Below are 24,512 nucleotides of genomic sequence, written 5' to 3'. Positions count from 1 at the left end.
GCTGTACACTCACTACTTTACATTGTAGCAAAGTGTCATTTCTACAGTGTTGTCACATGAAAAGATATAATAAAACATTTACAAAAATGTGAGGGGTGTACTCACTTTTGTGAGATACTGTATATATATATATATATATATATATATATATATATATAGAACATATTCAGCTATGTTAAATATTCATATTTTCATGTCGGGTTAGCACACTTGAGAATATGGGATCGTGTTTGTGTGCGAGTTGGGTGTTTGCTCTATTGACTTCTATGGGGGAATATGTTATTGCACATGCAATATTCTAAGGTTGGCTTTTTGCGCTCATTGGGTTACCGCATGAGCGAATACAGTTTATTTTCAATTCATAATACGAGCGCAACCAGACTTGCGCGAAATGCTTACTTCTAGCAGAGTTAACGCTCAAACTGGAGTGTTAAATAATGCCAAACTTGTAATCTGGCCCATTAAGGGGAAACTAATTTTATATACACTGTCCCTTTGAAGACTCAACATTAGAGTGAGTAAAAGGCAACAGAAAATAGTTTTTACAACAGAAAATAGTACAAGGTTTTGGGATAGTTAAATAGGTGTTGCAGCACATTCAATTAATCCTTGATGCAATTAATTAGTTAACTTTCTTCTAAATTATCATGTCGGTGTCCATTCTTCCTCCAAAATCTAAGAGTGGACATAGTTGTTTCTGTTATGTGATATTAAAAAAAGAAATCTTGCCTTTGTGTTGTGTTGGATGGCATTTTGTAATGATTTACAGGAGCATTTAAAAAAAAATGGTTTGAGAAAGAAAGGTACAGCCAGAGCAAATTAAAAGTATGCTTTTCTTACAAATTGAATCAGTAAGACTTGTTACATCCAATTTGATGCTATTAAAAAGGGAGAGAAATATATAAGAAGTCCATACTTGGGAATTAGTGCTGATTTCTTCTTTTAGCCTTAGACTAACAAGTACCTTGGTGCAATGAGAAAAAGTAAAATAAATAAAATCATTTGCATTCTCAAAGCATGATATAGTATGAGTTTAAAAATGTTAGTGTTGAAGATGACATTTTGTGTTTATAGTTTCATGTGAACCTTAATGCAAAAATTAAACCCATTTTTTTTATTTAGGGTGCCCGTGGTCCCCCTGGGGTTGATGGAGAACCTGGTATTCCTGGACAACCTGGTAACCCTGGACCCGCTGGACAACCATCTCTTGGTGGTCATGTATGTAAAAAGTATAAATCAAATTTTGAGTGATGTCAGCAGCTACAGAGAAATGAAACCAAACCTTTTTAACACTGTAATTCTACAGAGTATCAATATAGATCTATAGATTCTGCATTACATCCATATTATTAGTTACTTTATCTGCCATATTAATTTTTTAATGTTATGTGGTAGCCATGATGTTTTCAACCTCCCATACTATGGATGTGAATGTGGCCCTAAGTAATTACATTAAGTTTTTAATATAATTTTTCCTTTGCAGCCATTTTCATCTCAGATGCAAGGAGGCTTTGATGAGAAATCTGGACTTGGTTCACAAGTGGGAATGATGCCTAGTCCATCGGTAAGAAAATGGATACTTTATTGTAATACATGAGCCAATTTTCTAACATGGCAGAAATAATATATTTCACTTGATATCAATTCATTCACACAATTTGGAGGCCAATCTAAAATGTCTCTCCGGATTCTTTTTGTATCCTACTGGATTCAACTTATTACATATGTACTTTTTAAATCAATAATTAATTAAAATTATAGGAACTATCTAATGAAATTCAAGTCTTTGCCTATATATCAAGCTATTTTTTTTTTGCTATGGAGTGCATCATGTACACATCAAAAGTTAACAGGCAAACTAGTCAGCACTCCATCCTCGGTGCTCCATTAACAATAGAGATTCTTCATTTAGCTTAAAATGTTAGTCGCTTTGGGAACATGGTATGTTAATGTTCTCTGGAAAAGAAACTTTAAATAAATGTGTGAATTGAAAGTGAAACAGCACATAGTAAAATGGGATGATTTGTCTTTTATCTATATTTTTGTGTTTGTAACAAAGTGCTAAAATAAGTATTTTCTCTTGAAGGGTGAAATGGGACCAAGAGGTCCTCAAGGTCTGCCTGGTGGCCAAGTGAGTAAATCATGAATATAAGTTTATTTTTTACTATCACATTACTGCGAAGTGTGAAACTAGGTATTTTTAACTGCTTTTTTTTTTACACAACCGATGAGTAATATCTAGTAGTGAACATTCTGTATTTTCATGTAAAACTATTATTAGATTATTTTATTTAGTTGATACGATGATTCTTCTTCGTATTATCTTTAGTTAAGAACGCACGGTTGGCACCATAGAAATTCCAATGAAATAAGACATCCATAATCAATTGGACTTTTTTTAGTTGTTAAGGTTTAGTATTTTTCTCTAGTACAGTTATCCTCAAAATGTAGATTGGGATCTGCTGGTAAATCTCACAGTGTTGACCAACAGATTTCCTGTCTGTGCTTTACTTGTTTTCCTACAGCCAGCAGGGATAATAATAATAATACTTTTTCAGTACAGCAGCATGTCAATGGTTGGCATACTTGTAAATGGAAGAGGTAAATCCTTAGTGATTAGGAAAATGTAAATGGATATTAAAACCAGCAAACCATTTATGGGATCTATATTGGGATATTATTGACACAACTCTCAACTTCAATCAGTGAGCAGTTGAAACTGAAATATTTGTCTCTGGTTAAATGAGTTCACATTTATAGATATGTAGGAATAGATAATATTGGATAGCATGGTGGATACTGTCAAATTACATGGGAAAGTCTGTAAAGAAAATTAATTTGGGGGGGGGGATTAGAGCTTTAAAGGGACAGTAAACACCTTGTACTTACAAGACATTTATGTTATGTTGCTATAGAACAACATATTAGCCAAGTCTTAATGTTTGTAAAACAAATGAACATCATTTTTACTGTAATTATTTTTCAAAAGCCAAACTCCACCTACCATTTGCCTTATTTGGAGGAGCCAATCTGGGCTTTAGTTGGCAGACTGAAAGGCTAGATTCGGCTATAAGGTTTGTATAGAGTGCATTGAGAAGTCAGCAGGGTGCAGTTTAAGTTCTGGAAATTACTTGAAAAGGGGGGGGGGGGGTTAAATAATTTAAGTTCATCACAAAGTTGTTTCATTATACATAACTAAACATGTTGTATACCAATTTCAATGTGTTTACTGTCCCTTTAAAAAGAAAAGAGCAAGCCAAGTTGAAGATAACACTGTAATGCATAAATATTGGAGGTGCTAAAATAAAGTCAAAGATAACTACAAAATGACACAAATTTAGGATAGTGGTGTGTACAGAAAACAAAAAATGTCTGCCATCCCCTTAGTAAGAACACGTCAGCAATTTCAGTTTAATTATGATAACTTGATGAAGTGGTAAGGTTATTTTATGTGTATGTTGTAAGCTTGCTTTAGAAACAATGGTAGTTTTTTTATTTCTTAAATAATATTTTAAATGAATCTTTACCAGAGCACCTGGATTTTAGAATTTCTTATTTTCTATTTTTAAACTGATAGAAGTCAAGTAGCAAGATTACAAGTTGTGTGGTATTGTGCAATGTGATCTTTGCGCAATCAATTTCCATTGCGCAGCTATTACAAGTCTTGAAAAATCACGATTGTGTGCATTCGCCTTTTACGCAACAATCCTTTTTGCTCTTGATGAGCTGATGTTTGCGCAATAAAAAAAAAGTATCACAAAAAACACATTACAAAGTACACTTATACTCATATTAACATTGTCTAATAAAAATTATTTTAAAAAAAATATTGCACACAAAAGTTATAAGGACTCAAAGATAGAGAGCTCGGGTGTTAGAAAAAAAAAAAGCAGGTGCAGGATTTACATTGACATACATACACATTGATTGAGATATTGATTTATATGTATAGAGATGTTTTAGTGAGATAAGGAAAATATTTCACATTACAATCTTATGCACATTATAGATATATTCACATATAGATTTTGAGATATCTAGACATATATATATATATATATATATATATAATGTACATATTTCGCTATAAATAGATAGATCAGTCCAAAAATCATCACATATATAGAGAAATATTTATTTATAAATAAATAGAACATATTCTGTTACAAAAAACGTTTACCCAATATGAAATATTCACATTTTCATGTACACTTTGAGTAGAATACGTCATGGGCTTTGCGCAACAGATTAGGGTATTTTTGTTTTCTATTTGTCTTCTCCATTGACTTCTATGGGAAATATGTGAAGATCACATGATTTGGCTGTTTGGATTACGCGGCTTAACACACACAAAATAAGTTATTTTGCAACTTGTAATAGCTGCACAATCTCAAATGTGAAAAAGCCATAACACGTGCGTGTTTTCGCAACTGATTTGCCGCACAACTTGTAATCTTGCCCAAAATATTTTGGTACACAGAAACAAAGAATCCTGGATTTTCTTTTTCTATCAATAATTATTGCTTTTCTCTCTCTTTGTTACAATACAATTAAAAAAAAATAATAATAATTTCCAGATTCCTAGAACAAAAGGAAACCTTTTAACTATCATTTTCTAATAATCACCTTTATTTTGCTAATGTATTATTCATTAGTAAACAAAAATTAGAAAAAAAATGGTTGATAAAAATCACTTTGAAATTTGGATGTATTTTTTATTTTTAGGGTGTAAGAGGTCCCCCAGGCCCTCCCGGAGAACATGGTGATCCAGGAAGTATGGTAGGTCACTTTTTTATTCTCTCTTTATCCAATGTAAAGAGGCAAATGTAAACAGTATGGCTGAGTTTACATTATTGGTGTAATTTTGAGGCACAACACATTAAACCATTTGGCTGGTGTAAAGTAATATTCTGTTTTGCAACCACAAACCAAAAAAACGCTAAAAACTTGTCAGGTGTTAAAGGGACAGTCTACACCAGAATTTTTATTTTTTTTAAAAGATAGATAATCCCTTTATTACCCATTCCCCAGTTTTGCATAACCAACACAGTTATAATAATATACTTTTACCCTCTGTGATTATCTTGTATCTAAGCCACTGCAAACTGCCCCTTTTTTCAGTTCTTTTGACAGACTTGCAGTCTAGCCAATCAGTGCCTGCTCCCAGATAACTTCTCGTGCACGAGCACAGTGTTATCTATATGAAATACGTGAACTAACACCCTCTAGTGATGAAAAACTGTTAAAATGCAATCTGAAAGAGGTGGGCTTCAAGGTCTAAGAAATTAGCATATGAACCTCCTAGGTTAAGCTTTCAACTAAGAATACCAAGAGAACAAAGCAAAATTGGTGATAAAAGTAAATTGGAAAATTGTTTAAAATGACATGCTCTATCTGAACCATGAAAGTTTATTTTGGCCTAGACTGTCCCTTTAAGGGCAACCTTAACCCTATTTTTATTTATTATTCACTGGCTTAATAGTTTTTAGAATAAAAATTAGAATCTCATTAAATTGATAAACAATTCTAACCCATTGGTATAGAAGACTTGTTTTACTTGTGCCACCTTCACCTTTACCTGCACATAGGTGAAAAAAAAGAGGCACTAACGATGTAAACTTGTAATCTTCTGTTTGTGCTGTAAGTATTTGCTGGAAAATGTGTTTATTTTAAAGGCCAATGTTTTAAATGCTACAAACTATGTCTTGCACATGAAAGAAGTGGTCTGAACCACAAGATTCTTAAAGAAATGTAAATTTGTAAGCATTGCTTTCTTTGTCTTATAATAGAGACATGACACATTACCACAATATGAGCAAATAATAGTTTTGTATAGCCCTTGCAATGGTCAAACTGTAAGTCTTTTGCAAATTTAAGTTGGGACTCCTAAAGAGAAAGCTTCTGTACATTGATTTTATTATTCACATCCAAGATAATAATGGATGAGAATACTAAAAAAATTAAAATTGGTTTTACAAAAGGAACTTAAAGACTCTTAAAGTTGAGTTGCATGACAGCTAAAATGGAATGATTCTGATCTTATTGAAATGTACAATATAAACCTTCTGTTTCCAATGCCCCTAATAAGTATTTGTAGTTAAATATAATGAGTAGACTGATTATATATAATATATAATTATTGTTTTGGTTTAAATGGGTTAATTGTTTTTTTGTTTTCTTTTAGGGTCCTTTAGGTCCTCGAGGTCCTGAGGGACCACCTGGAAAACCTGGTGAAGATGTAAGATATAAAACAGACTACATATTTTGATATAAAGGGAAATGTCCCTATTTACCTTTATTGTTAAGGGTGCATGTAGCAAGGACAAAAATAAAATGTGTTCGTGCGTATATATATATATATATATATATATATATATATATTTTATTTATTTTTTCTGAACTGCACAAGCATGATATGAAGGTCAACAGCCATGTTTGGAAGGTCACTGGTGGTCACAACTAGCAAAATGTTAAATTCTGTTAGAACAAATTCACATTCCATGACTCCTCTGTCCAACCCTCACCCCATAAAAAAGGGTAAAAGATAACTTTTAATACAAAATCCCACTCTCATGTAAAGCCCTCATTATAATCCATTCTTTATTGATTTATATGTGGCTGTTGACTGAGTATACGAGAGAGATCATCATTATATTTCCAATATAATAGATGTGTTCATGTAAAAAAGTGACATTTATTTTTTTGTAAACACTTTGAATTGGACTGTTCCCTGCTAGCAAAATGATATATTTTTGTATATTAAGAACAGCAGCAAATAATGCAGCTTTCCTAAAGGTATAACTGTCCCTCTGTGGACACTATAGATATATACCATTTACTAAGTGAAATTGTCATTACTGATGAGTGATGCACCTGAGGTTGCTTGTTCTTGCTTTTACATAGGGAGAAGCTGGAAGAGCTGGGCAAACAGGGGAAACAGGGTTCCCAGGATCTGCTGTAAGTTATCAATTTAATAATTTACCAATGTTTAATGTAGCACGTGGTCTAGCAACAAAATACTTCTTAAACTTGGCATTGTATACTCTGGCTTTAAGCCTTTACTATAAATTAAAATTAATTTAAAGAGTAACAAGGTAAGGAATGGGCACCTGAATTAAACTATATGGGTTCACATTTGATCTGCAGCCATACACATTTTGGTCAAATAACTCAGATAGAACCATGAGGAATGAATGCTTATGGACAGTCTGTGCTTGAATAGAGCAGCCCTATACCTGTCTATTCACAATGAGGCTGCATTTCCCACAGAAGTGAGGGTTAACAAATTTCCCTCTAAATGAGAACTGAAATATTTTCTTCTACATGAAATAAAAGCTTAGACATGTTCATATTGAACATGAATTCAGTATTTGAATTATGCCGGTAGATAATATATATGCAGCTGGTGTTTTTTAAATGATTTCATAAAGGCCTGTATATAAAGCCAGAGCATTGACATGTAACTAATATTGTATAGCTAATCTCTAAATAAACATTGGCAGATTTTATTTGCACTATACAATCCTAAGATTGCTTATCTTTTGGATTTATTTTGTTCATAAGGATTAATAGTAGCATGTGGATGGATATATATGAAGGCAATGAGTGCATTAAGCTGAACATATAAATTATGAGCTTGACAAATGGGCACGTGCCCCAAAACGTTGCCCTTATTTTTTGTATGATGTATTTATTTCAGCAATAAAATATTCATGAGAGGACGAGATTGCAGTGCCATTTCCTACAGGATTTTATACTGTGCCTGATGGAATAAGGCTTTGTAATATTTTTCATAGATAATATATAAATATAGGTCTATTTTGTAATAATATCTACAGTGTTATTGAACTGTACCTATGCTTATATATGCAGTAAAAAAAATGTATTACTTTTATTTAGTTTTTTTTACTAATGTTATTTTTTTTCATTTTGTTTAGGGTGCTAGAGGATTCCCTGGGGCCCCTGGACTTCCAGGACTTAAAGGACACAGAGTAAGTAATAGTTTGGGTATTTTGTGCCTGTTTTACTCATCTGCATTATCTTCTAGAAATGGAAGGAGATAATACATCTTCCAAAACATAGCATCAAAATATAAAACAGCATGACATAATAACAGCTACGTGTACACTGATGTATGTCCTCTATAAGGTTATGGAACCTTTTATCTCAACTTGTATTGTGACAAATTCCTACTGGAACAATTTCTCAATAAACTTGAAATGAATCCAGTAATAGCGTAAGACCCAAAGCCACACTACCATGAGATTTTTAGTGCTTTGTAATACAAAGGAAGTGTTCCATTTTGGGATATTTATGTGATGTGAGAAAAATACATTTGGTTATCAATTTCTTTAGAAACATTTAAACATTTTATAATTAATTAAACAGTGGCAAGAAATTATTTATTTAACGGCAATCATCCTTTTTGATTAAAATGCTTCTATAGTGTTGTATTTAGTTGTATAAACTACTATAGCAGTGAGTTTACAAAACATAAACTACTCAGCTAACAGACATAACTAAAATGTAGTAATTACGCAAAGGAAGGCACCTAATCTGTGACTTTAATGTTATGTTTAAAGGGTCATAAAGGATTGGATGGTCCAAAAGGAGAAATTGGAGCAGCAGGATCAAAGGTAATTGGAGAAAGATTCTATACAACCATAGAATAGAATTTACAAAAGAAGCACCATTTTTTTTTGATACTTACATGTTTGATCTTACGTTTTCACACTATCAGTAGCGTATAGAATATATCAGGTTAGTGTCTGCAATGGAATTTGTTTATTACAGTTTAGGGCAGTTATAGACTTGCACTAGGTTCTACATAACGTTAATCAGTTAGCAAATGATATTAATGCCCATGTGACTGCACTACATTCTAAAAACATTTCCAGTCAAAGTAATATAAAGTATTAAAATGATGATGCCTGTAAGGAGCAGATTAGTGTTGCATGAAAATACACATATTATTTTAGTTTTGCACCATAAAGTATGATAATAATGCTTCCAGAATGGTTTGGCTTAGAGAATAATGGTATACGCTTGTTTTATGATAATGAAAATAATTTGATGAGGCTTCAAGCTATGTAAAAGTATGTTCAGGATTCACTGAATGAGAAGTGCTTGCATTCATTATTGATAATTGTTTTTGTGTTTAGGGTGAATCTGGTCCAGCAGGTCAAATGGGAGCCAATGGCCCAGCGGTAAGTCTGTTTTGTAGACAGTTGAGTGCACAGTGCATGTGGTGAAAATAATGTTAAACTCATATTTTGGTCATACTCCACTAGTAGAATTATCAAAAGTATTTGAAACAAGTTATATACAATAAACTTTGTTTTGTTCATAATGATCTGTTTTACTGCTGGAGGGTTTACAAATAGTGCAATTACCTTTATTTCTGCATTTGAAATAGCTAATTTTGTCTCTGGTATCCCTATTTATACTGGAAGTTTCTATACTTTAGAAAAGCTGTAGCCAACATAAGAAATTACACTCCTATTTGGTTTAGGAGAGATAAGTAATACAATGTTAATTTCAACTGTTCTTACTAAATATTGGGGGTTTGTAAACAGACAGAGATAAAATAAAGAAGAATGTTTGTGTACAGAAAGTAATAAAACAAGGAGATGTAATTTCCCTCTAAGCTCACTCCATGTAAATGGGTTGTAGTTTCAAAGAACAAAACCAGCCATTTCATATACAAAAACATAAAGAAGCAATTTCTCAAGCATTTTATACTCTGCAGGTGATATAACAAATCATTGGAAATACATTAAGGGAAAACCATTTTACAGTACACTGTCCCTTTAACTGTCTATAGGGACATAGGCATATTGTGTTCTAAAATAGGGTATTTTAAAATGTATTTTTTTTTTTTTTGGTAAAATGGATAATCCTGGACTTAAAGGGACATGAAACCCAAAATGTTTCTTTCATGATTCAGGTAGAGCATGCAATTTTAAACAACATTCCAATTTATTTCTATCAATTTTGCTTCATTCTTTTGGTATCATTTGCCCACCTAGGTATGATTTTCAACAAAGCATACTAAGAGAAATAAGCAAATAAGATAATGGAAGTAAATTGGAAAGTTGCTTAAATTTGTATGTTCATTCTGAATCAAAGGAAAACATTTGAGTTTCATGTCTCTTTAACAAGATATACCACAGCGTTATTGCTGTGACGCCTTCCATGAAAAAAGCTTATCAGCGAATGATTAACTAGGCCTTAAAGCCCAATTGCACTTCTTGTTATCTTTAAAATCAAAATAAAATATATTTGTATGGAACAAAAGTTTACTTTAAAATTGCTCTTTTATATGCAACAAATATATTTTTACAGTTTATAATCCCTTTAAATACTAGAGACAATAATAAGATTGCTTTGCTATCAACTTTAAAAGCACAAATTAACTTGGCATAAATGTATTTTGGGGGAGGCAATTATTTATTTTGTCTTCCCTGAGGCAACATTTTTTATTGGTGCAATGGAGATATTCATTTGACTTCCTCTAATTAGTAGTATTACAAAGAGGTTGGCAAATTGATGTTTTTCTTTGCAATCATAACACTTTTTGCCTGTAGGCAGACACATTTTGCATTAATCTTGCACTACTGTATTCATAAAACAGGTGTAGCAAGAATAACTCTTGTTGTGAGCTGTTATTTTTTAGGAACTTGTATATTTTAATGATCTACTGTTTGAGAATTATATTTTTTACACCATAAAATAATTTATTTTCTTGGTTGTATCTAAAAGAGGGTGTTTTGAAATTAAGTACAGTGCACTTTTTTTTAAAAATAGATTTTCCTTTGCAATTGCTGACCAAAATCTTTTATAGTTTTTATACTGGTACATTGCCATTCTCCATAAATAGAATTATAACTTTCCTTATCAGCTAAATTGTGCACAGACATGCATATCCTGTTTAGATTCAAAACAAAAAGCTTTAACTTAACCATTTTCATGCAACAATATTTTAACATGATTGAAAGGGCTCTTTCATGAACATGATAGGATGTTTTTTAGTTTATTGTCTCTTTAAGATATCTTAGCAACTTAAATTATTGGTGTCTACTGTAGTAAAAACACATATGTCATAAGTAAAAGCGTATCTTCTTTCTTCCTCAGGGCCCTCGAGGTATGCCAGGAGAGAGAGGACGTATTGGACCTACAGGAACCCCAGTGAGTAAAAAATATTGTGACTTTATTGGTCAAATGGTGCTAGAAACAACACTGGTTTGTTCAGAAACTAAAAACATATATTTTTTTTAACCAATTGTCTTTATTAATGCCTATAGAGGCTTTTGCAGAAGCATTATTTAATACATTTGTGTAGCAAAACAGTATCTCACTTTATTTCACTACTGTTTAATGATAATATTTCCTATTTATGATATTTCCTCTCATATTTTAATACTTTGTGTGTTTGTATTCAGTTAGATGTTAATATTTATTACATACAAATTATAACATAATGGTAGACTAAACAAACCAAAAGGGGTAGACATTAAAGGCAATATTTACTGACTAGTTATAAATAGCATCTATCTATCTAAATCTGGAACAGAAGATGCACTCTCAGGATTTTCACTCAAAATGGTGTCAGCTTTATTAGATGCCGTTTCAGAGACTGATCGTCTCATCAGATCGTCTCAGTATACTGAGCTCTAATTGAGTATGTCATAATAGTGTATTTCACTAAGATGACATATTATTTACCCATTATCGTTAAGGGGATAGTAGAAACCATATACAATATATTTGGATAAAATGTTTACGTGTGGGGTGTATGGATTTATAAATTAGTTCTTGAAGTTATTACATACTATGAATATACTAGGTTTGTATATGTTATTGTTGTTCTGAAGAAGGAGAGATAACTCCCCAAAACGTCAATAATTTTGACAATTATATTTGAAGAAAACCCTGGTTTATTTCTGATTTTATACATATACATACACACACACACACACACACTGTGCAACCACTTTATTAGTTACAGCCCTGCTGTGCACACTAATGGTTTGTTCCACTACATTGCACGGCACAAGGCCACAGTTTTGGTATAAATACAGTAGAATAACCTTCCTACTATCAGTTAAGCATACAAACCGCAGCGAGAATGGGGAAGACCAGTGATCTTATGGACTTTGAACGTGGCATGATATTAGGTGCAAGACATGCTAGACAAAGCGTATCTGAAACGGCAATGAACAAAAAACATCCAGTCAGCCACAGTCCTGTGGAAGGAAATCGCTCGTTGATGAGAGAGATCATAGGAAGATGGCTAGACTTTTGTAAGCAAACAGACAGGCCACAATCTTGCGAATTACATCAGAATTCAACCTTGGTGCAGAGAAAAACATATCACAACTCATCAATAGGCACACCTTGTTGCAGATGAGCTTCAACAGCTGGCAGTTCGTCGGGTGCTGTTGATATCAGAGAAGAACAAGAGCATGCCTTCTGTGGGCACAACAATACCAGCACTGGACCATCGAAGACTGAAAAAAGGTTGCTTGGTCTGATGAGTCGAAGTTCTGTGCGTGATGTTGATGGCTGGCTCAGAATTTGGTGAAAACAGCATTAATCCATGGACCCAACATGTCTGATGAAACCTGTGTAAGGTTGTGGGGTCGGTGTTATGTTGTGGGAAATGTTTTACTGGCACACATTGGGTCCATTGATACCCCTAGATTCACAGCGTACATAAATATCAATGCTTACCAAGTGTATCCGGTGACAGTTTATCCTCAGGCAGATGGTTACTTTTCAGCAGGATAATGCGCCGGTGCACAAAGCCTGCATCACTATGGCATAGTTCCTGAAAACATGACAACAACTTTTCTTTGCTGCAGTGGCCCACTCAGTCCCTGGATCTCAATCCTATTGAACATCTTTGGGATGAGCTGGAAAGGGCTATTGGCTAGAGGCCTACACCTCCGTCTAATCTCTAGACGTTCCATGACACACTCATATCTACACGGTACACAATACCTCAACAACGTTTTCTGGACCTTGTTGAATCTATGCCTAGATAAATTCAGGCTGTTTTGAAGGCTAAGTGAGGCTCAACATGCTTCTAGGTAGCTGTACCTAATAAAGTGGCTGCACAGTGTAATATACAGTGTGTATATATATATATATATATATATATATATATATATATATATATATAAATATATATAATATATATATATATATATATATATATATATATACGAAAATATAGCACACAGAAAAAGTCCAGCACTCACTTACAAGCTCACAACTATGATAAAAAGTAACAATGGAAGAGTTAGTTACCGAATCTGGCCAAATGGGACAAGCCCAGGTACCACGTCATGGTCTCTTCCAAAACCTGGGTCCCTAAACAGCCACACAATGCAGGCTCACAGTCAAACAAACTGGGAAAAAATTGAACCCTTTCGTGTTTTGTATATGTCTGGGGAGATTACATAAGCCCGCGCACCCTTCATTTTTTCCCCAGTTTGTTTGACTGTGAGCCTGCATTGACGTTGTACCTGGGCTTGTCCCATTTGGCCAGATGCGGTAACTAGCTCTTCCATTGTTACTTATTATCTTAGTTGTGAGCTTGTAAGTGAGTGCTGGACTTTTCTGTGTGCTATATTATCGTATATATTTTTTTGTAATTTACCCATTTGGGACGTGCACACAGACCTGTCTGGGGTTAACTTCCTGTGGCTCTGTGGATGGTGCAGCTTCCTGAGAGTGCTATTTTTGAACCCAGGGCTGTGCATGTTGCAGGGTCATGGGATGTGTACCCAGTCCGGCCTGAGAGTACTGTCCCCTTTCGTGTTTTGTATATATATATATATATATATATATATATATATATATATATTCCAGTACATACTCCAAGCATGCTTTTAATAACTGTGACTTTTATTGTAATAATGCAATTCCAAATATTTAATGTTAAAAAAGAAGATAATATTCATAATAAAAATATGAATACAAATTTTTCGTTTTTGGCTTTTGTGTATTTCAAATGGGTGATAAATTTGAAAGGGTGTTAAGATTAATTTACATAACTTTAAATCATTTAACAATGGCCAATTTAATTGTATATGTATCTGTCAATTTACTTAATGTGTATGAAAATATTACTATGATTTGAGCTTTTTAATAAATGCCCTTTTTTCCATTTTAGGGTATTCGAGGGGCTAATGGACTTACTGGACCAGCTGGACCAATTGTGAGTTATATTTAGCTTTTATAACTGTAAAATAGTGAAACAAGTTGGAAAATAACCTGTTAGTATAATGAACATCACACCAACTTTGATAATGAGTAAACTTATATTATAGTTAATCAAACCTTATAAAGGTGTATATTATTTGAAATGTATATACCTTTAAATTACTGATGTCTATTCTATTTTGCTTATCTATGATTAGTTGATAATGTATGCAAGACCTTTAATATTGTTTTATATCCTTCCATAAAAGTCTACTGGGATAACAACATTGAAAATGTAAACTGTTTATTATAATTTACACATATAAATATTTTTTTTCTACTAGGGTCCACTTGGTTTAAGTGGTGCTTCTGGATTTCCTGGTGCCCCTGGCATGAAGGTAAATAATACATTATAACATATATATATATATATATATATATATATATATATATATATATATATATATATATATATATATATATATATATATATATATATATAGTAAAAAGTCCATGTGCAACGGAATGGATATTATAATTTTTTTTTGCACAAACAAAAAAGTTGTTCTGAACAAAAAATGTCTTTAAGGGTTAAGCAATCATGCCACATGTTTTAGGGAAATGTCTTTTAAACAATACTCGTACTTACAATAAAACATTAAACAAGCCAATGTAGTTTTCCCACGCTAACTTTCCAAGTGCCCCTGTCTGAGATCTTAAAGGACCAGTAAACACAGCAGATTTGCATAATAAACAGATGCAAGATAACAAGACAATACAATAGCATTTACTCTGAATTTCAAATGAGTAGTAGATTCTTTTTTAACACATTTCAAAGTTATGTATATTTCCACTCCCACTGTACCATGTGATAGCAATCAGCCAATCACAAATGCATATACGTATAGTCTGAATTCTTGCACATGCTCAGTAGGAGTTGGTGACTCTAAAAAGTGTAAATATAAAAGACTGTGCACATTTTTTTTAATGGAAGTAAATTGGAAAGTTGTTTAAAATTACATGCTGTATCTGAATCATGAAAATGTAATAAAACCTGAGTGTCCCTTTAAATAGCATAAAGTCCCGCCCCCAGGAAGTGACCCATTATCAGTAACCATAGTGACTCACATAGCAACAATAGTAAAAACAAATCTGACCCTGCTTGCAAGTGCTGCCTTATATAGCCCTTAAACTGTTCTCAGCTGTTGCTAATAATCCTCTTATTGTCTGCCTGTTTCCTAGTAGGAAGGTGTTTAGTACTGGTCTGACAAGCCTTGCAGCATTTTGATTCGTTCAGGTTACTTACGATATACAGCAGCCATTTTAGTAATAACTATTTGAAACAATACAAAATAATAATGTTATCGTTGTCGTTCAGACAGTAATGACTGTCACTAAGGGCTTTGCTCCCAAGGTCCCCTTTTCAAATGCAATTTATTAAAAATATATCACTATACATAGTGCAATTTATATATATATATATATATATATATATATATATATATATATATATATATATATATATATATATATATATATATATATATTATGTAGTATAGTTTCTTTTAATAATTTAATTAATTTTCTTTCATTCTTTACATAGAAAAATGTATCTTTACTTAACCACCTTAAAGGGACATAAAACCCAAATATTTTCTTTCAAGATTAAGATAGAGCATACAATTTTAATCAACTCTCCAATTTACATGTTTTATATAATTTGCTTTCTCCTCTTGGTATTCTTTGTTGAAGTATACCTAGAAAGGCTCAGGAGCAGCAATGCATTACTGGAAACTAGCTGATGATTGGAGACTGAACATATAAGCCTCTTGTGATTGGTTCACCTTATGTGCTCAGCTAGCCCCCAGTAGTGCTTTGCTGCTCTTTCAACATAGAATACCAAGATAATAAAGCAAATTTGATAATAGAAGTAAATGAGAAAGTTGTTAAAAAACGCATGTTCTTTCTCAGACATCCTCAAACTTGGCCCTCCAGAGGTTTTAAAACTACATTTCCCATGATGCTCAGCCAGCTGATATGGAGGCCCAAGTTCAAAGGGACGCTGAACCCAAAAAAATTATTTCGTGATTCAGATAGAGCATAACATTTTAAGCAACTTTCTAATCTACTCCTATTATCAACTTTTCTTCATTCTCTTGGTATCTTTATTTGAAATGCAAGAATGTAAGTTTAGATGCCGGCCCATTTTTGGTGAACAACCTGGGTTGTTCTTGCTGTTTGGTGGATAAATTCCACCCATTAGCTCCCAGTAGTGCATTACTGCTCCTGAGCCTACCTACGTATGCTTTAAAAAAAAAAAAAAAGGGTATCAAAAGAACAAAAAATTGGATATAAGAAGTAAATTGGAAAGTTGATTAAAATTGAATGCGCTATCTGATCCATGATAGTTTATTTAACTGACCATGAGCAAACATGAGTACATGGGGCCATCCCCGATTGAAAAGAGCAGTAAAACAAATGAATAGGCCTTGACCAGCAATCTGTAGAGCTTTCTGTTGATTTAAAGGGACACTGAACCCAAATGTTTTCTTCCGTGATTCAGATAGCGCATGAAATTTTAAGCAACTTTCTAATTTACTCCTATTATTAAATTTTCTTCATGCTCTTGGTATCTTTATTTGAAATGCAAGAATGTAAGTTTAGATGGCCGGCCTATTTTTGGTGAACAACCTGGGTTGTTCTTGCTGATTGGTGGATAAATTCATCCACCAATAAAAATGTACTGTCCAGAGTCTGAACCAAAAAAAAAACTTAGATGCCTTCTTTTTCAAATAAAGATAGCAATAGAACAGAGACAAATTGATAATAGGAGTAAATTAGAAAGTTTGGGTTCAATGTCCCTTTAATTCTATGGGGCCGATTTATGAAAGTGTCAATCGGCCCCAATGCATCTGTTTTCCTTCAGGCTCGCCGGAAACAGGAGTTAAGAAGCAGCGGTCTTAAGACTGCTGCTCTTTAACTCATACGCCTCCTGTGTACGATCGGGTTGATTGACACCCCCTGCTAGCGGCCAATTGGCCGCGAATCTGCAGAGGGCGGCATTGCACAAGCAGTTCAGCAGACGCTGTCGGCATTCAGCAATGTCTGGCGGACACGCACATGATCTGCTACAGCGGATCATGTCCGCCAGACTGATAAATCCGCCCCTATACAGGGAGTGCAGAATTATTAGGCAAGTTGTATTTTTGAGGATTAATTTTATTATTGAACAACAATCATGTTCTCAATGAACCCAAAAAACTCATTAATATCAAAGCTGAATAGTTTTGGAAGTAGTTTTTAGTTTGTTTTTAGTTATAGCTATTTTAGGGGGATATCTGTGTGTGCAGGTGACTATTACTGTGCATAATTATTAGGCAACTTAACAAAAACAAATATATACCCATTTCAATTATTTATTTTTACCAGTGAAACCAATATAACATCTCAACATTCACAAATATACATTTCTGACATTCAAAAACAAAACAAAAACAAATCAGTGACCGATATAGCCACCTTTCTTTGCAAGGACACTCAAAAGCCTGCCATCCATGGATTCTGTCAGTGTTTTGATCTGTTCACCATCAACATTGCATGCAGCAGCAACCACAGCCTCCCAGACACTGTTCAGAGAGGTGTACTGTTTTCCCTCCTTGTAAATCTCACATTTGATGATGGACCACAGGTTCTCAATGGGGTTCAGATCAGGTGAACAAGGAGGCCATGTCATTAGATTTTCTTCTTTTATACCCTTTCTTGCCAGCCATGCTGTGGAGTACTTGGACGCGTGTGATGGAGCATTGTCCTGCATGAAAATCATGTTTTTCTTGAAGGATGCAGACTTCTTCCTGTACCACTGCTTGAAGAAGGTGTCTTCCAGAAACTGGCAGTAGGACTGGGAGTTGAGCTTGACTCCATCCTCAACCCGAAAAGGCCCCACAAGCTCATCTTTGATGATACCAGCCCAAACCAGTACTCCACCTCCACCTTGCTGGCGTCTGAGTCGGACTGGAGCTCTCTGCCCTTTACCAATCCAGCCACGGGCCCATCCATCTGGCCCATCAAGACTCACTCTCATTTCATCAGTCCATAAAACCTTAGAAAAATCAGTCTTAAGATATTTCTTGGCCCAGTCTTGACGTTTCAGCTTGTGTGTCTTGTTCAGTGGTGGTCGTCTTTCAGCCTTTCTTACCTTGGCCATGTCTCTGAGTATTGCACACCTTGTGCTTTTGGGCACTCCAGTGATGTTGCATCTCTGAAATATGGCCAAACTGGTGGCAAGTGGCATCTTGGCAGCTGCACGCTTGACTTTTCTCAGTTCATGGGCAGTTATTTTGCGCCTTGGTTTTTCCACACGCTTCTTGCGACCCTGTTGACTATTTTGAATGAAACGCTTGATTGTTCGATGATCACGCTTCAGAAGCTTTGCATCCCTCTGCAAGATATCTCACTATTTTTGACTTTTCTGAGCCTGTCAAGTCCTTCTTTTGACCCATTTTGCCAAAGGAAAGGAAGTTGCCTAATAATTATGCACACCTGATATAGGGTGTTGATGTCATTAGACCACACCCCTTCTCATTACAGAGATGCACATCACCTAATATGCTTAATTGGTAGTAGGCTTTCGAGCCAATACAGCTTGGAGTAAGACAACATGCATAAAGAGGATGATGTGGTCAAAATACTAATTTGCCTAATAATTCTGCACTCCCTGTAAGTGTAGTGAATATGTGTGTCCTATTATGTACATGTTGTGTGACTGTGTATTCATTAACTTGTCTGTGAAATTGTATACCTGGGGAAAATTTAATTATATGTCATCAATGAAATACTTTAGTTACTGTTTAATGTAGTAACTATATACACTCGGAGCAACTCTATGGTGCATAACTATTAGTTTCTTCTGACCTTAAAGGAGAATGGAATACTGTAAAGTAAACCTTTATTTTTGTCATAGCTAATGCAGTTAACCCTCTATCTAAGAAGAATAAATTGTGCATTTAAAGGGACATTAAACACTTTGAGATTGTAATATAAAATGATAAATTGCATACATAAAAAGAAGTCTGCAATATACTTTCATTATTTATTTTGCCCCCCTTTCCTCTAATTCCATTCTGAAATTGTAAGTATTTCAGTTCCTGTTAGATAGTTCCTGTTAGATATAGAAGTGTGGAACACTGTTACATTCCACACAGCCATTTGCTGCACAATCTAGTGACCTATTTATAACTTTCCCTAATTGGCCACAGCAGAGAAGGTAACCTAAGTTACAACATGGCAGCTCAGAATTGTTTTTTAGACACTAAAACTTTGCACTTATATTGTCAATATATAAACAGGAAAGCAAACTGAAAGACACTGGGCCCCATTTATTAAAGCCTGCCCCCTGGCCACCTGACATACTGGCAAATGGGCTGTCTCTGCTATCCTCATTTTACATTGCACAAGTAATGAGCAAGAACAGGGCTGATTGATCATCTAGCTCCACCAATAGACAGAGAGCAGGACTTGTCAATCATCTCGGTAGGATCTGATCAGGAGTTTGTCAGTGATGTATCATATCACTGTGTTAAAGCTTGATGCATCTCTGTTTTGTGACCCAGCTGGACAATTAGACATATAACATTTTAGTTTATACAGATAGTCATCTATACACAATTCAGATATAACCTGGGCCTCAGGTACATAGAAAAGTGATGTCCAATATACAGGGTTGTGGACTCGAGTTGCAGGACTTGGACTTAAATGGACAGTAAAGTCAAAATTAAACTTTCATGATTCAGATAGAGCATGCGATTTTAAACAATTTTCCAGTTTACTTCTATCAGTTTTTGCTTTTTTCTCTTGGTATCTTTTATTGAAGAGTAAAACCTACTTTTACTCTTCAATAAAAGATACAAATAGAACAAGGCAAATTTGATAACAGAAGTAAATTGGAAAGTTATTTAAAATTGCATGCTACATCTGAATCATGAAAGTTTAATATTGACTTTACTGTCCATTTAACTTGGACTCAAGTCCCAAATTTGACTACTTGCAACTCAACATAATCAAAAAGACTTGCAACTCGACTTAGATTTTGATAACAATGAATTGCGACTTGACTTGGGCTCAAGTCCCCTGACTTGGAAAGACTTTATACCTTCTAAAACCAAAGATCATAGTTGTGATCATTATGGGCTGGTCCATGGAGCTGTATATATATATATATATATATATATATATATATATATATATATATATATGTATATATATATATATATATATATATATATATATATATATATATATATCTTGCCACTGTACTCCCTTATATATACACGCTGGTGCTTGGTTCTCATGAATACCAGCAGAAATATTCCATGTACTCAGTCTTCAATTCACGATTTTTTATTGCCGGTACAGTCCGGTTTGCATATGTTATCCCAACGTTTCGGTCTTACAATCAGACCTTTGTCAAGGGTACAACATCTACAATACAAAAGAAAACAAATATAAATCCCGGGTCCGGCTGTGCTCACAATAATCCAATTGTGGGAACGATCTCTTATGTTCCCCTCTCACTCCAGTTACCATAGTAACTGACAACAACTATGATTATAATCATATTATCTAAGTGTCGTACCCTTGACATAGGTCTGATTGTAAGACCGAAATGTTGGGATTAAATATGCAAACCAGACTGTACCAGTATTCCGTCAGCTTTTGCTCCCTTGTCAAAATTTGCTACCGCTCAGTGTGCATGCTCAGTATTACGTAATCACATCACTTTGTTCAGTAGCAATTATCTCTAACTTTAAGGGGTCGATCAAAGTCCTTTAGAAAAACTTTATCAAAGGATTTATCTACAAAAATGCTCATAGACATTAATGGAGATTTTTTCTAGAAAAATATTAGATACGTTTTTTCTAAAGGATTGTGATTGACCCCCTAAATTTCAGATGCTACATAATATACCATAATAGAGACAGCTGCAATGAAAATGTTATAATTGGCAAAGACCCATGAGTTTATCTGCCACATGATAATGAGCTTAAGAAAGCCTTGAACAATAGAGTTTTATTACTTTAAATAGTGTGTAATCAGTCCAGTTCCCATGCTCATTTGGCTTCAGAAAATCCCAACTGCTCTTAAAACAACTGGAAGAAAATTCATTTGGCAGACAGAATGGGAACATATTAGCAAATATCCCAAAGATGGTTCTGATTTGCAACATGCAAGGGAAAAATGAAACTGCAGAAAGAACACTGTATTTAAAACAATATTATCAATTTAAAGTCATATTGTAATTTTTTGTTTACATAATGTTAACTGCCCCTTTCATTATGATCTCATACCTTGTATAAATAAACAGACAGATTTAAAAAAATTAAAATACATTAATATGTACATATTTAATCATGTAAACCTTTTTGGAATAACTAAAATTAAAAAAAAATATTGAATAAAAGAAAAATGTTATGACAGCCTTCTCTACATATCTTATCACTGTGGCTCCTATACTTTTCTAGTATATGCTGGAATAATACAAAAATATTGAAAATGTAATTTTGAAAACCATATTTATGTTATTTTAAAAAGCATATGTGAGAAGGCACTGCCAAGGCTAGAAATTTAACAAACCATTGAAATAGACTTCCTGTTATATGTCCAGTGGATCATATTTTATTTCTGAATTATATTTTTTTTAATGTAGATCTTACAGATGCTTAAACCACAAATTTGTAAAGGGCTAATTGTACCACATAAAGGTATATGATTTAACCATACAGTAGGTTCAGTTATGCAGAGCTGCCATCTTTTGTCATTTTTTTAATCGCTATGGACCAAGATGTGAGGATGCCTTTATAATGTCCCCATATTTAAACTTATGTAAATTCTAAAATACCTATGGTAATTTGTCATTTCTCCAGACTGGAATGCACCTTCTGAATCTATTACATTCTCACTTTCATTTATTACCTGTTTAACGTTTTTCTGAAATCTATTTCAGTTGCTCACAATAAATGGGCATTTCTATCAGCATACCTAAACTGTGAGGCTTACTATGTATCTGACGTTTCTTACATATCTCTTTTAAATACTCTCCGGAAATGTATAATCTCTGATTTTATAGAAAAAAAATTCAGATCAATATACTTCATATTATCTCACTGGTTTTCAAACCTGTCCTCAGGCCTCCCCAATTTGTGATACAATTCAGAAGCAGTATAATGTAGTACAGAAAAAGAAAACAAATTGAAATCACAATATTTCATGATAATCAAAAAATGAAAAGTGAATTACTCTTTATACACACAGAGAGAAGCACACTCACAGGAACAAACAACTGGCTCAATACTATTGTTAGCCTCTTCTATGGCGATTTACCACCTGGGTACAACTTCTTTTAGCCCAGTAATGCTTTTCACAGAGAAGAACTTTCCTGTAGTATATCAGTCTGATCCCGCCTATTTTGGCCAGTCCAGCACCAAAATACCAGGCAATTTCTGTCTGAACAAGGAACACAGCAACCCCAGATGATCGTTTCGGCCTTCATTGGGCCTCGTCAGTGAGGTATAGCCATGTTCCTCTAAGCACACTGAGCAAGGAGTCCACGTCTGGATTTCCCCTTTTTCCCATAGGGAGACTAAATACACACAGAGAGAAGCACACTCACAGGAATGAACAACCGTGTCAATACCATTGTTAGCCTGTTCTATGGCGTAAATTACTCTTTGTTAATCTTGATCAGAAATTGGATAATTTTCTTAAACTAGAAATGTAGAACATACTTATACAAGACAACAATAAAAGACATGGAGAAAAAAGAACGAAAAAAAAAAAAAGGACCTAAGATAAACTTTCTCTCCACTGCGGAGGATAGTTGTTGGATTGAATAAGTTGAAGGATGTTTTACCTGTGCTCCAGTTCAGATATCCACAAAATGTGGCCTGTTAGGGAGAACTGAGGACAAGTTTAAAAACAAGTGGATTATCTCATCTGATTACAGTGTATTTAATACATAGATACAGATGAGAACTAACTTCGTTTTTGTAAGTTTTTACATCTTAAAATAGAGCAGTGATTGCTCTACCAGTCACATACATCTTTTGTGGCACCCATTGTTTGCCATGGATTTTACAGGTTTTTACTAACACTTGATGGTTTTCCTACTTTACATATCTTGCAATTTCTTATCCACAGGAAGGACTTTAAATAATTGCAGGCAGAGTGCTAAATAACACAAAATACTGCAGTCCTTTTTAGATTGGTAGAGACTGTGTTTGGCAATATTTTTTGACTAAATATCTACCATGATCCCTTACACTGCACTATTCATATTGTGGTTAACACTCAGTACCTTATTTTACAGTTCACAGGGAGAGTGACTCTATCATGGGGAATCCCCTTTATTGACTCCATCTGTAGTGGCTTAAATGCTCTCATATGTAGATACAGCTCCTCCCCTCCTCGGAATAAATGGTTCCTTCACCTCTTTTGTTTGCTTGTTAACTGTGGGTTAACAAATGGGTTCATGGTGCCGCCTTTCAATCTTCGTGTCCAACCCAGTATCAGGCAACAGAAATTACAATACACAAATTAATGTTCCGGGGAGCATTTCCATAAAAACACAAACTTTATTTTCCAGTAGTTAAAATATATCAAACGGATACAATATGTCATTGCTTAGGACACTCCAGTGCTCTGCAGTGTCACTTTCTTAAAACAAGAGCTCCGCTCTCATTGAGCTAAAAACAAAGACGCTGCCACACTCCTCGATCTAATATATAGAGGGCACCTATACTTTTCATTTTTCTTAACATAACTAATTTCTCTAATCCTTATATTTCATATTAAATATGATAATGCAAAACAATGGATTTCTTTATATTCATTAATATTTAAACAATATCCTTTATGTGGAATACACAGAGATCTCAATAAACATAGATTTCAATAAACGGAAACTGCTCCTCTCCGCCTTTGTTGGTAGTAAAGTTCATATTACTGAATCAGTGTACAGGTCATCCAGCTATGACTATGGCTATAGGCCGAAACACATCAGCTGACCTGTAATGCTGTCGAGCACCGGCGTGTGCTAAGCAATGACACATTTGTATTTAACTATTGGAAAATAAAGTCTGTGTTTTTATGGAAGCGCTCTCTGGAACCTTAATTTGTGTATTGTAAAAAGGCTAAATAAATGCCCACCAATCCTGTTTATATACACTTTTTCTTAAGAATTTGGGGAGGTTCATTCAAGAAACTTTACACAGAACCATAGTTCTTTTTATAACCAAACGTAAAATATTATG

The 24,512-nt window shown here is 34.1% G+C and overlaps 1 protein-coding gene across 1 annotated transcript in view; it reads left to right on the top strand.

The window, feature by feature from the left end:
* Positions 1-24,512, top strand: part of COL5A2 (collagen type V alpha 2 chain) — a 198,583-nt gene that overhangs the window by 105,011 nt on the left and 69,060 nt on the right. The window contains exons 7-18 of the mRNA XM_053698600.1: positions 1,123-1,218; positions 1,484-1,564; positions 2,087-2,131; positions 4,726-4,779; positions 6,185-6,238; positions 6,904-6,957; positions 7,938-7,991; positions 8,583-8,636; positions 9,162-9,206; positions 11,134-11,187; positions 14,180-14,224; positions 14,553-14,606. Coding sequence (XP_053554575.1) covers positions 1,123-1,218; positions 1,484-1,564; positions 2,087-2,131; positions 4,726-4,779; positions 6,185-6,238; positions 6,904-6,957; positions 7,938-7,991; positions 8,583-8,636; positions 9,162-9,206; positions 11,134-11,187; positions 14,180-14,224; positions 14,553-14,606 — 690 coding nt within the window. The remainder of the gene's footprint in view (positions 1-1,122; positions 1,219-1,483; positions 1,565-2,086; positions 2,132-4,725; positions 4,780-6,184; positions 6,239-6,903; positions 6,958-7,937; positions 7,992-8,582; positions 8,637-9,161; positions 9,207-11,133; positions 11,188-14,179; positions 14,225-14,552; positions 14,607-24,512) is intronic.

The sequence above is a fragment of the Bombina bombina genome, chromosome 1 (assembly GCF_027579735.1).
Source record: "Bombina bombina isolate aBomBom1 chromosome 1, aBomBom1.pri, whole genome shotgun sequence".
Taxonomy (NCBI): domain Eukaryota; kingdom Metazoa; phylum Chordata; class Amphibia; order Anura; family Bombinatoridae; genus Bombina; species Bombina bombina.
This window is presented reverse-complemented; position numbering and strand designations above follow the sequence as displayed.